Consider the following 12,915-nt stretch of genomic DNA (forward strand, 5'->3'; position numbering starts at 1 on the left):
GTTGCTATCGAGACCGCACACTTCAATATGTATGTTACTGTTGCTTCTAGCTATTGCACATGAATACCCCTTACTTCTTCGACATTTCATTCTTTTATTCAGTTTTTCGTGTATCCTGAAAACTTTTATAATTTGGAGCTGTTGGTCTTCAATTGTCCTCATGGTGCTGGGTCATCACTGAAATACCAGGGTCTCCCTTCAGGAATCAAACCCAGGACTGCTCACACCAATGGCAAGGTGCTGACGAGTCCTGCATGCGACCACTTTCGCTTGCTCATACTCTTTTGAATCTCCCACCCTCGAGCATGTACAATCATATATCATTTTAATGTGACAGTCATCGTAGACACACATACGTAACATAAAACAATTTATTTCATTTTCATGTATCACTGTGTATTAGTAAGATAGACAAAACTTCATTTTAACATGTAAAAGATGACTATGCTCACTTAAGTTTCAATTTCACTTTGTCTTTCACTTCACAAACCATATTTGGGGGCTCACTACCATAGACAAATTTACGCTTATACATGTACTATTGGGCTTGGAGTATATACTGCCTGATTTGCCTGTTCGAGCGTTCTTCACTCAAAGCAAAGAAGCTCTCAATTCCGTGTAATTAAGTCTTGTTTCCATATTAAAAAACACTAAGTTGCTGACCAAGGCAGTTTATTAAGATATAAAAACACTTAACATGTAACGTTTCAACCCTGTTACAGCCCGACCCTGTGGCTGAGGTTAGCACATCACGCTGCGACGCCAAGGGTCCCGGGTTCGAATCCCGGTCAGGCTTGGTTGTTTGTGAATGTCCATTCATCAATTTCATCATTTCATCACTCATCCCCATCTTCGCAAATTAGCCAAGAGGCACAAAACGCGAAGTAAAATAAACTAAATCAAATAAAAAAAAAAATTCAACCCTCTTTCAGGGTCTTCCTCAGACGAAGAACTAAACTAAAATGAAGAAACACATATACACCTAGCAGGGTGACTAAGCACACAAAAAACAAATCATGTTGACAGTCCTTATCTTGGACGATTTCTCCAAAGGAATTAAGTACATTTCGCCTCTTGACAGATGACTAATTGGTCTATCACTATTTAGTGTTGTCCTTGTGAACTATTTGGCACATGAGTGAAATCCAGGGTTGTTGTAGGTCCAGGACCCATAAATTCTAATGGGTTCCGCTGCAGGCTGGATCCTTCTTTTCTCGCACAATTTAAATTCTGTACAAGATGCATATTGTTTCATTGAAAAAAGGTTTCTGGGTCGTATTTAAATTGATCCGGAAAAAAGTTTCCTGGACTGTATTTAAATTCATCCGGAAAAAAGTTTCATAGACCGTATTTAAATTCATCCGGAAAATAGGTTCCTCGACCGAATTGAAATATTTTAAACATAAACAGGCTGATTTTCTATCCCGGTCGGGAATGGAATTTGTTTACAATTCCTGGGCCTTTAACAACCCTGGAATTGTTAAAGATCCATGAACACATGCATTCTAATGGGTTCTGGTTGTGTAACAAGACCAGAACCTGATTTTCCTTGCACAATTTAAATTTGGTCCAAGTTGCGTATTGTTGATCTGGGGGAAAAAATAATTCCTGGACCATATTTAAATTCATTCAGAGAAAAGGTTCCTGGACCATATTTATATTGAGCCTGAAAAAAGGTTCCTGGACTGTATTTAAATTCATCCAGAGAAATGGTTCCTGGACCATATTTATATTGAGCCTGAAAAAAGGTTCCTGGACCGTATTTAAATTCATCCAGAGAAAAGGTTCCTGGACCATATTTATATTGAGCCTGAAAAAAGGTTCCTGGACTGTATTTAAATTCATCCAGAGAAATGGTTCCTGGACCATATTTATATTGAGCCTGAAAAAAGGTTCCTGGACCGTATTTAAATTCATCCAGAGAAATGGTTCCTGGACCATATTTATATTGAGCCTGAAAAAAGGTTCCTGGACTGTATTTAAATTCATCCAGAGAAAAGGTTCCTGGACCATATTTATATTGAGCCTGAAAAAAGGTTCCTGGACTGTATTTAAATTCATCCAGAGAAATGGTTCCTGGACCATATTTATATTGAGCCTGAAAAAAGGTTCCTGGACCGTATTTAAATTCATCCAGAGAAAAGGTTCCTGGACCATATTTATATTGAGCCTGAAAAAAGGTTCCTGGACTGTGTTTAAATTCATCCAGAGAAATGGTTCCTGGACCATATTTATATTGAGCCTGAAAAAAGTTTCCTGGACCGTATTTAAATTCATCCAGAGAAAAGGTTCCTGGACCATATTTATATTGAGCCTGAAAAAAGGTTCCTGGACTGTATTTAAATTCATCCAGAGAAATGGTTCCTGGACCATATTTATATTGAGCCTGAAAAAAGGTTCCTGGACCGTATTTAAATTCATCCAGAGAAAAGGTTCCTGGACCATATTTATATTGAGCCTGAAAAAAGGTTCCTGGACCGTATTTAAATTCATCCAGAGAAATGGTTCCTGGACCATATTTATATTGAGCCTGAAAAAAGGTTCCTGGACCGTATTTAAATTCATCCAGAGAAAAGGTTCCTGGACCATATTTATATTGAGCCTGAAAAAAGGTTCCTGGACTGTATTTAAATTCATCCAGAGAAATGGTTCCTGGACCATATTTATATTGAGCCTGAAAAAAGGTTCCTGGACCGTATTTAAATTCATCCAGAGAAAAGGTTCCTGGACCATATTTATATTGAGCCTGAAAAAAGGTTCCTGGACTGTATTTAAATTCATCCAGAGAAATGGTTCCTGGACCATATTTATATTGAGCCTGAAAAAAGGTTCCTGGACCATATTTAAATTCATCCAGAGAAAAGGTTCCTGGACCATATTTATATTGAGCATGAAAAAAGATTCCTGGACTGTATTTAAATTCATCCAGAGAAATGGTTCCTGGACCATATTTATATTGAGCCTGAAAAAAGGTTCCTGGACCATATTTAAATTCATCCAGAGAAAAGGTTCCTGGACCATATTTATATTGAGCCTGAAAAAAGGTTCCTGGACTGTATTTAAATTCATCCAGAGAAATGGTTCCTGGACCATATTTATATTGAGCCTGAAAAAAGATTCCTGGACCGTATTTAAATTCATCCAGAGAAATGGTTCCTGGACCATATTTATATTGAGCCTGAAAAAAGGTTCCTGGACCGTATTTAAATTCATCCAGAGAAATGGTTCCTGGACCATATTTATATTGAGCCTGAAAAAAGGTTCCTGGACTGTATTTAAATTCATCCAGAGAAATGGTTCCTGGACCATATTTATATTGAGCCTGAAAAAAGGTTCCTGGACCGTATTTAAATTCATCCAGAGAAAAGGTTCCTGGACCATATTTATATTGAGCCTGAAAAAAGGTTCCTGGACTGTATTTAAATTCATCCAGAGAAATGGTTCCTGGACCATATTTATATTGAGCCTGAAAAAAGGTTCCTGGACCGTATTTAAATTCATCCAGAGAAAAGGTTCCTGGACCATATTTATATTGAGCCTGAAAAAAGGTTCCTGGACCGTATTTAAATTCATCCAGAGAAATGGTTCCTGGACCATATTTATATTGAGCCTGAAAAAAGGTTCCTGGACCGTATTTAAATTCATCCAGAGAAAAGGTTCCTGGACCATATTTATATTGAGCCTGAAAAAAGGTTCCTGGACTGTATTTAAATTCATCCAGAGAAATGGTTCCTGGACCATATTTATATTGAGCCTGAAAAAAGGTTCCTGGACCGTATTTAAATTCATCCAGAGAAAAGGTTCCTGGACCATATTTATATTGAGCCTGAAAAAAGGTTCCTGGACTGTATTTAAATTCATCCAGAGAAAAGGTTCCTGGACCATATTTATATTGAGCCTGAAAAAAGGTTCCTGGACCGTATTTAAATTCATCCAGAGAAAAGGTTCCTGGACCATATTTATATTGAGCCTGAAAAAAGGTTCCAGGACTGTATTTAAATTCATCCAGAGAAATGGTTCCTGGACCATATTTATATTGAGCCTGAAAAAAGGTTCCTGGACCATATTTAAATTCATCCAGAGAAAAGGTTCCTGGACCATATTTATATTGAGCCTGAAAAAAGGTTCCTGGACTGTATTTAAATTCATCCAGAGAAATGGTTCCTGGACCATATTTATATTGAGCCTGAAAAAAGGTTCCTGGACCGTATTTAAATTCATCCAGAGAAAAGGTTCCTGGACCATATTTATATTGAGCCTGAAAAAAGGTTCCTGGACTGTATTTAAATTCATCCAGAGAAAAGGTTCCTGGACCATATTTATATTGAGCCTGAAAAAAGGTTCCTGAACTGTATTTAAATTCATCCAGAAAAAGAGGTTCCTAAACCAAATTGAAATACTTTACAGATAAAAAATTGACCGGAATTGATTTTATTTCAAATTCTTGGACCTTTAACAACCCTGGTGAAATCCATGCAGCACTCTAGTGCTAACCATTTGGGGAATGGCAAAATAAATGTTTTTTCTTAGAGATTATATCTTACAAAATTATTAAAGGATATTTTTATAAAGGACATATATATATATTTATATTTTGGACAATCATATTCTGAAGAAGGATAGAATCTCATTTTATAGATGGATAAATACATATTGAAAATGTTCATATGTTTAAAAATATCTTTTGAAATTGTATATCTTGTTAGATTACAGAATACTAAATTATAGTTGCTCTAATATTACTAAGTGCACAATATGAATAATAGTCAAAGAGAAATTTCATAATTCATAATTTGTAAAAGCATATTTGAATTTAGCATTGAAAAATATCATTCTAATTCTACTAATATCTTCACACCAATTCCAAAACTACAAATGTGCAAATTTTGACTTTTCACCTAGTACAGTTTTTGACTAATTTTTGTTGATAGATTCCTACACTAACTTATTTGACCTCATAAACAGCCATAACTAGGGACATATTTTACTGATGACAACATTTATTGAAATTTAAAACCTATTTTTGCCAGGGCCTTGAATATTAAAATGCTATTATGTCAAAAGTAAGATTAGCACATTCATGGTTTTTGGCATTGATGTGACGATGTCATATTTTTATCCATTTTCATGCATGTTGTGTCTGTCATATATTTACAGATGTAGAAGAATTCCATCAGTATGATGAAACTAAATTTGGGGAACATGCTGCATCTATTGCTTCATCATATGCAAGTGCCATTACGTCACTTTCTCTTTCTTCATTAATGTTCGTTTTTGTTGAAATTATTCAAATTTTCCAACGATAAGACTCCTTGCAATAACGTCTACGAAGTCTGTTCATTTCATCTTCTGTTGTCGAATGAAGCACATGTTTTAAGCAAGGTGGAGTGAAACCATGAGGATCGTTCTTTTATATTGTGAGAAATTGTTTCAAAGTAATTAGTTGTTGATATAAGATAGGTGATGAGTGAGAAAGATTTCTACTAATGTGTCATAGCAAGGCAAAGGTATAGTACATATTAAATGTACTTTAGGAGTATAAGTATGCAGATGACACTAGGAAAAGCTTTAATTAAAAGGTTTACTTTTGTGCGTGCAAGTAGTGTTTCTGCGAGTAGGTTTTCAATTAGGCACAAAATGGAACAAATAATGTATGTGTGTGTGATTCATCTTTATAGAATCAGTTTTTTCTTATTATTTTGTACTATTATGTGTGAGTTATTTGTGTTACTTTTGTTTTACATTTGGAATTCATAAAATGGAGCACATCACAATGAAATACGGGGTGGTCCAAAAAAAGTAACCAAAATGTAGAACCGTTGTATATGTGTTCGGTTAGCTTTTTTGGAGCCACCCTGTAGTATGATGAGGTAAGTCTGTATAAGTTGTTAGTCTCAGTCTGTTCTGTTTTTTTTTTTTGTTTTTTTAATACACAGGAAATGTTTTCATACAATTTACAGTTGCACAGTGTGCACACATAACTATGATTTATATCTTTGTTCTTTTCTCTTGTTAGCCTGTTTATGTTCACCTTTCTTGCCTTCTTCTGTAAACATATTGTGACTCTAAATAATAAATAAGAAGTTTTACATAAATTCACAAATAATGCACTTTGAAGCATATCTCAAACTATGTGCATCACAAATTTTTTTGTTCATTTACAGTAATTTCATAGTTTACATTGTTTATATTAAGCTTATTAACTCTAGACAGCACAATAATATTTTAATTATATTTATAATTAGAATGTTAAAACCAATTTATTAGCAAAACATTTCATTTACATTATGCAATTGTGCATTGAATCACCATTATTACAAAACAATATTGTTAAATATTAAGCAAAATTCAAAGTTAAAATATTCCATGTAAAGAGAATGCAGCATCTCTTGTCATCACACTTAAGTAAGACTTGTAAAAGTATGAATACCAAAACTGTACTAATATTGTGTAGGTAAAGTTTCATATTTCTGTATGCTCTATTTGTTGATTGTTCATTTAATTTGACTGCCTTCATGAGCACATGTTGTGACAACTTGGATGGAGATGGTATCACATCACTACTTTGTTTACTCCCAGTTGGCGGTATTTGCGATTTCTGCCATCTGGCATTGTTGGTTGCTAGGTTGGGTTGTCTGCTGTTCTGCTCCATGCAGGGCAGTGCAGTCCTTGGGTTGGTGGTTGAAGGTTGTGCATTTGGTCTTCTTTTTTTCGAAGACAAGGTGCTGGGGGAGGGGGGGGGGTTGTCTGGTGTAAGTTTATTCCTCTGCCGTTGTATCTCCCATGTCCAATCACAGCACAGAACAGTTATTTTGACAAAATCCTGTTTCCGTGCTGGCTGCTTTGGGGAGGGGGATTTTAATGTTGCTGCATCTTGCCCAAGCAGTAGCCCTAATAGGTTGTTTGACCGTGAGTGCCTTTGTAGGTAAACACAGCAACACATAAAGGCAGTCTCCATGCCACTGTAACTTTTATGCTTTTTTTGGTGCCAGTTTGTGACCTATGCTTACAATTATTAACTTTATAGTTGAAGTATGTGCATTCAAGTAATCAGCAACCACTGTACAAGAGAGTATTCTTAATTAATTCAACAAATATTTAATCTAGGGCTGAACTGATTCCACTTTGAACCTATAATCGTACCGATTCTCACTGATACTGACACCATTCCTTGAAAGTATACCCAACCCAAATGTATGCCTTCGATCTGTGTATATTTTTATTTGGGACACCCTGTTTTTTAGTATATTTTTTGTGATGTGCTCCGTTCAGAAACAATGGCACCAGACTTCCTGGTGTGAGTGGTTGACATATGAAATATTTGGGTGAGCTACATTTTCAAATGAATGTATTTGATATTCTCGTTTTTACGTCATCAAAACAAGGGAAGTTTCCATCATCTTCTTCATTATCATTTATTTTTATCACTAAATTTGCCTGGCATTACCCATATTCATAAATTTATTCATTTTTCATGTGTGTGAATGTGCATGTGTGTGTGTAGAGACTTTACACTATAGACTGTATGAACAATTACTCCTTATATTCCATATTCCTTTTGAAGAAAACTAATTTTTATTCAATGAATCATCCCACCTTTTTATAACTTAGTCATCATTTTAGTAATAATGGTTAATAGTAATTAAAATCACATTTCACCTTACTTGTATAGGCATAAGTACTTAGTGTATGTAAAGGTGTAGGCTGTGTCAAAATAATTAACAAGTAGGTTGTTTTTTTGTTTTTTTTTATCTAACCTCTAAGATCAGATGCAGTATAAAAATCAGAAGGTTGTAGTTTCCTCTATAAGAATATTGGAGTCTATAACTAATTTATATGTGTGATAAGATATAATTTTTGCATTATCATAACTTTAAGATAAGGCTTTTACATTTTGTACAAACATTTTTACATAAGTATACTTGAATTACATGAAACTTTCAGAGGAATATCATTTTGTGCTTGCAACAGTTGTAGAAAAATAAAGTTTAATGGGCTTGTAAAAGAATTACTGTTATACTGACCCTTTCCGGATGACCGACAGGCATAGCCCATCATACAATTACTGTCCAATAAGACGGGTGACAGGCCTAGCCTGTTGTTTGCTATAAAATTCTATTGTGAATGAATGATGGGATATAATCGCACTCCATCTTTTGTGCACATGAATTGTAACATCGTCTTTGAAACCACACACTAGACAGCACATTTTCTTTGTTGCTGAATTTTACTTATACTCTTGTCGAATTAAGTTGAGCTTTTGTTTATACTTGTGAGAATAGCATTTAATAATTTACATCCAAGTTGTGGAAATTTGTTACAATGATGCCACCTTGGATTTTGCAGTTTGTAATGATTTTGATCGTAATAGAAAGTTTTTATGTTATTTTCATGGATTAATTTTGTATAACCTATTCAAAATGTGTTTTCAGTAACTTTTATGCAATGTAACTTCTTTTTTTTTACTTTCAAAAAATTGTTACAGAAAAAAATCATAAATGTGAGAAAATTTATATAAAGCCCCATTCTGCAAGCCAGACAACTGCAAGATACATCTGAGAGGAAACACGTGACTACCAACTTCTGGCTAAAGATCATATTAGCTGAATCACCAGATGATAAAACAAGTTGCACGCAGTCTGTGGTGAATGAAACTAGTCAATGCAACCACTAGTGTACAAGCTATAAAGGGGAAAATTACGGGGAATAAATATATTTAAGAAAGAATCAAAAATGTAGCTACTTTTCTCAGAAAGAGGGTAAATATGGTAAATCTTCTTTGGCGATGCACTTAATTGAATTTAATTAATTGAAATTAATTTTGAGTTCATTTTCATATCAATTTCGATTTCAGAGTTCAATCAAAATATTCATTCTGAATAGAAAAAAATACCACATTAGGTCTCATTGTGGATATATACTTAGCATTCATTAAAGTAGATTATATTGTTCAAATCTTGCGTCGAAGTCACTGTCTTCATTCTCTGAAGCAGACGAGTTATTCAGTGAACGTGGTCTTGATATAAAACAATGAACTTCTCTCTTCTTACACTTCAAAGCAATATTTAAACATTTTCAAAGTATCATTTATTTATCTTGAATATAATGAATGTTGTCAGACATCGCCAAGTATAACTATAGCCATCCCTGCAATGATCTCCACGGATGCCGCCATCTTGCAAGATCTTGTGCAGACGAAATAAGTCAACTTTTCCTTGACTCGCTCCGGCTGCAAGATGGCTGACTGTAAGCCATCTGAATGGCCGTGCACTTTATTCTATAAGACATGACATCAACTTTCTCCCACCGAATGCTTAACGTGCAAGATCTTCAAGTCGACTTGAAGTTGTCTGGCTTAAGTCCCTTCTGGAAAGGGTTAAATTTCAGGTATTTGCATTTATAAAATAAAAACTGGAAGTATTTGTGTGTGTAACATGGTTCAAATATATACCAGTACATTTAGAGAGAACATGTATGTGTTTGGAAACAAATTTGGCTCAATTACTTTCTTTTGTCATATGTAGTATATGTCCAGTTTTGAAATCTACCAATGTCATTTGCTTCCATCTTGGGCTTTATTTTTCTTCTTTTCTTCGCAGTTACTTCAAACTTCTTCAAAAGCATTTTTGAAGAAAGCTGTGATAAGCACAAAGTGTGGATTAAATAATTAATTTCAAGTAATGTTTCTTTTATATTGTAAAACATATGTAGTATTGTATCAATTTATCAATATTCTTCATAGTCTCTTTAAGGAATATTCTCTTTTGTTTGTATTTTGATGAACAGGTCATTAACATCATAGGTGTAACTTGGCAGGGGCAAGGGGCATGCCTGCCCCCAAATTTTCAGGTTTATGAAAATTTACAACTTAACCTCCTGGAACCTAATGAACAAAGAAATGAAGAGTAAATTTTATCATTTGTTAAATGTTGTTATCAAAATAGTCCTGGGATCTGTTGTCATGGGGTGGACAACTTTTCGAATCTGCCCCTCCAAAGTTAAGCCGTAAGTTACACCCATGATTAACATAAAACAAAGTTTTTTTGGTAGAGTGATTAAGCTTTAATATTTTATATCAGTGCCAAGTTGAAAAAGAGTATTGAGTATTGGTGAAGAAAAGACAGGTTTGCAAGTACAAACAAGCAATAATGCATAACAATTGCTATTCTTATTTTTTTTCATTAACACATTGGACCTGTGTGTCAGTGTGTTTATTATTATAAATCACAGAATTGAAAAGGGAAATAAAAAATTAGTCACAAGTGAAGTGAATCTGAGCACACCATCTTGATTAGAGGACATTTTGCAGTATTATTATTGTATGTAATACCTGTATTGCAATATTTATGCTCTCAATGTAATATAATTTTGAAATTAGCAAATATTTATGATCGTTACGTTAAGAATTCTGACAGGCTGAATAATCAATATTTATCAACTACATCAGTAAGATAAGTGTATTTTATGGTTTACAATTGTGAAAATTAAATGCGATAATCTAGTATCTGAATGAAAAATTGAAGTTTATTATAAATTAGTATTGAATTGAAGTTGCTAATGTCTTGTTACAAAATACATATTTTCAGCAGAAATACAAGTCAAGTTGAAATTGATAAATGGAGGGAATTATCAGATTCTGGACGACTTGGTGATATTTTAACAAAAATATTGTGCTTGTACAATTAATCTTAATTGTTTGTGGTGGGTAAGTTATAAGGTGTATGCACTCAAAATGTATTCAGATGTCTCCTTAACTGCATTTGATGAGCATTTAGAAGTTATTATTGAAGTGTGTGATTTGTATCCCTGAAAAGAGGCTATTTAAGTGTTCTTTACTCAATGGCTGTTATAGAAGGAATATGTACTAACAGTCTACTATAATATTTTAATAATAAATAAGAGTGCTTTTTAGTAAATCTTCTCTTATCTTTTTAGATTATAAGGAAATAAGACAGAAATGAAACCTTTTAGGGATTACAGAAACTTTAGTTATTAAGATTGTTAGTATTTATTTTAGATTTTTTGTTGTTTTGTTTTTTTGCCACTTGTGGCTAATTGCGAAAATGAAGTGATGGGATTGGATGAAGGTGAAGGGAGACTCGTGTCCAAACTGGGATTTGGACCTGGGAACTTTAGTGGTGAGATTGAAAGTTGACCACTAAACAAGCCTTATAGACAGATATTTTAGACTTTTCAATAATAATCATAGATATTAATTTATTTTATTGATGTAAGTGGATATTGAGAAGTCACTTCTTTGTCAGATTTTCTTATGCCTTTATCTTGTTTGTTAAAGGGAATTTCTTAAAATGAATTCTTACTATCAACCGAAGTAGGCATCTGGCTAGACAAGCAAATAGTTATTTATAGCAGAGCTTCTCCAGCATTCAAATTTTAAATAATATTAAATATTTAATAACATTTAAATACTTTTGAAATAAGTATAATTAGCGTTGCGAAACACTTCTGAGGGAAGAGATTCATCACAGAGCCCTTATGTCAAAGTGAATTTTTTGAGTTAATTAGTTGGTGTTTTATCATATCAAATGTATGAATTATTTTTTTAATTCTAAATAGTTTGAATTTTGATCTAATAGCTAAGATGTGCACAAAAACACATGCAATATGGTTTACTATACCTTAGAGTGATCATTTTACCCTGGTCATCTCTCTAAGCTAATGTACCCAATGCATAAATTACATCTACACAGCACATACATCAGTGAATACACTAAATTCATTATGGACTTTTGATACAACACTTTATGTAATAAATAAAACACACAACAATTTGAAAACTCAGTGTTGTAGACATGTATGTATGGATAAGACACAAATTAGCACAAACCTTATACTTTATGCTTATTTAAAATTGTATACACAGGGTCCTAAATATCTCAATACAATTATTAAAATATTACTTTGTTAAATTAGTTGATGTCAGCCAACTCTCTGTTGTGCTGTCTGTTCGAAGAGTGGAATTCTGTTGATCTTTGCTTGCAACTTGGAATTGAATCAAAATAACCAAATATGTTGTCACTGCACCTGCAATCTGAAATTGAGAGAGATTTGAAATAATTTCAGATTATGAATATGCATCTATTAAAAAAAATTGAAATTATTGGGCCCAATTTCCTTGGGGTCATCTGACCCCTCCTTCCTGTCGCCTATGTTTGTAGATAAGAAAAATGGAATTCTAATCTACGACAACAGGAAACACATTTCTTGGAATTGAAGCTTTTGTGGCGATGTGATTCGAACAAATATTCTTGGGTTATCAGCAAGGTTAATTCAACGCTAACATCAAATAAACCTGACTGGTAATCCAGGAGCACTTGTTTGAATTTTGATGACTGATTGATTGATTTAGTTTAATTTATTTTGCTATTCTGCCATTTTTGGCTAATCACGAATACGACGATGAGTGATGATGGAATAAAATGATGAAGGGGCATTCACAAAGAACATCCATACCCAAGCTGGGATTCGAACCTGGGACTTCTGGCATCATCAAAGCACACTGTGCTAACCTAAACAGAGGTTGGCTATTTTTATGATCAGCTATCTATTTAAAGGGGACAGGAGTGCTGAATGTTTTAACTGAAATTATGATTAACCAACACACAACACAGGATACCTACTGAATATAGCAATGTAAAGTCCAATGGGAAGAAACCACAGGCTGTGAACTGGACTTTTCTGTAAAGTAGCTGAGCTGAGAACATCTGAACCTGAAACAAGAGAAGCAATGATTAATACTTTGCATGATTTTTCAGTAATGCATAGCAGTGGTACACTTGCCATTGAAATGTTATTTTAGAATATGAAGTCACGTGCACATTATTACATCATGTGTTTCAATATTCTTACAAACTTCAATTTCATTGGTCCATAAAAGTAAGTTAAGAAGTTACA

At 33.8% G+C, this 12,915-nt stretch overlaps 1 protein-coding gene across 1 annotated transcript in view; it reads left to right on the plus strand.

Annotated features, from left to right (window-relative positions):
- LOC145982051 (anosmin-1-like) overlaps positions 1-10,900 on the plus strand; it is a 155,985-nt gene extending 145,085 nt beyond the window's left edge. Inside the window, exon 8 of the mRNA XM_083115633.1 lies at positions 5,158-10,900. Within this exon, the coding sequence (XP_082971759.1) occupies positions 5,158-5,306 (149 nt within the window). The 3' untranslated portion in view covers positions 5,307-10,900. The remainder of the gene's footprint in view (positions 1-5,157) is intronic.
- Positions 10,901-12,915: the final 2,015 nt, after the last annotated feature.

Source organism: Lepisma saccharinum, chromosome 30 (genome assembly GCF_977018435.1).
Source record: "Lepisma saccharinum chromosome 30, izLepSacc3.1, whole genome shotgun sequence".
NCBI classification, from domain to species: domain Eukaryota; kingdom Metazoa; phylum Arthropoda; class Insecta; order Zygentoma; family Lepismatidae; genus Lepisma; species Lepisma saccharinum.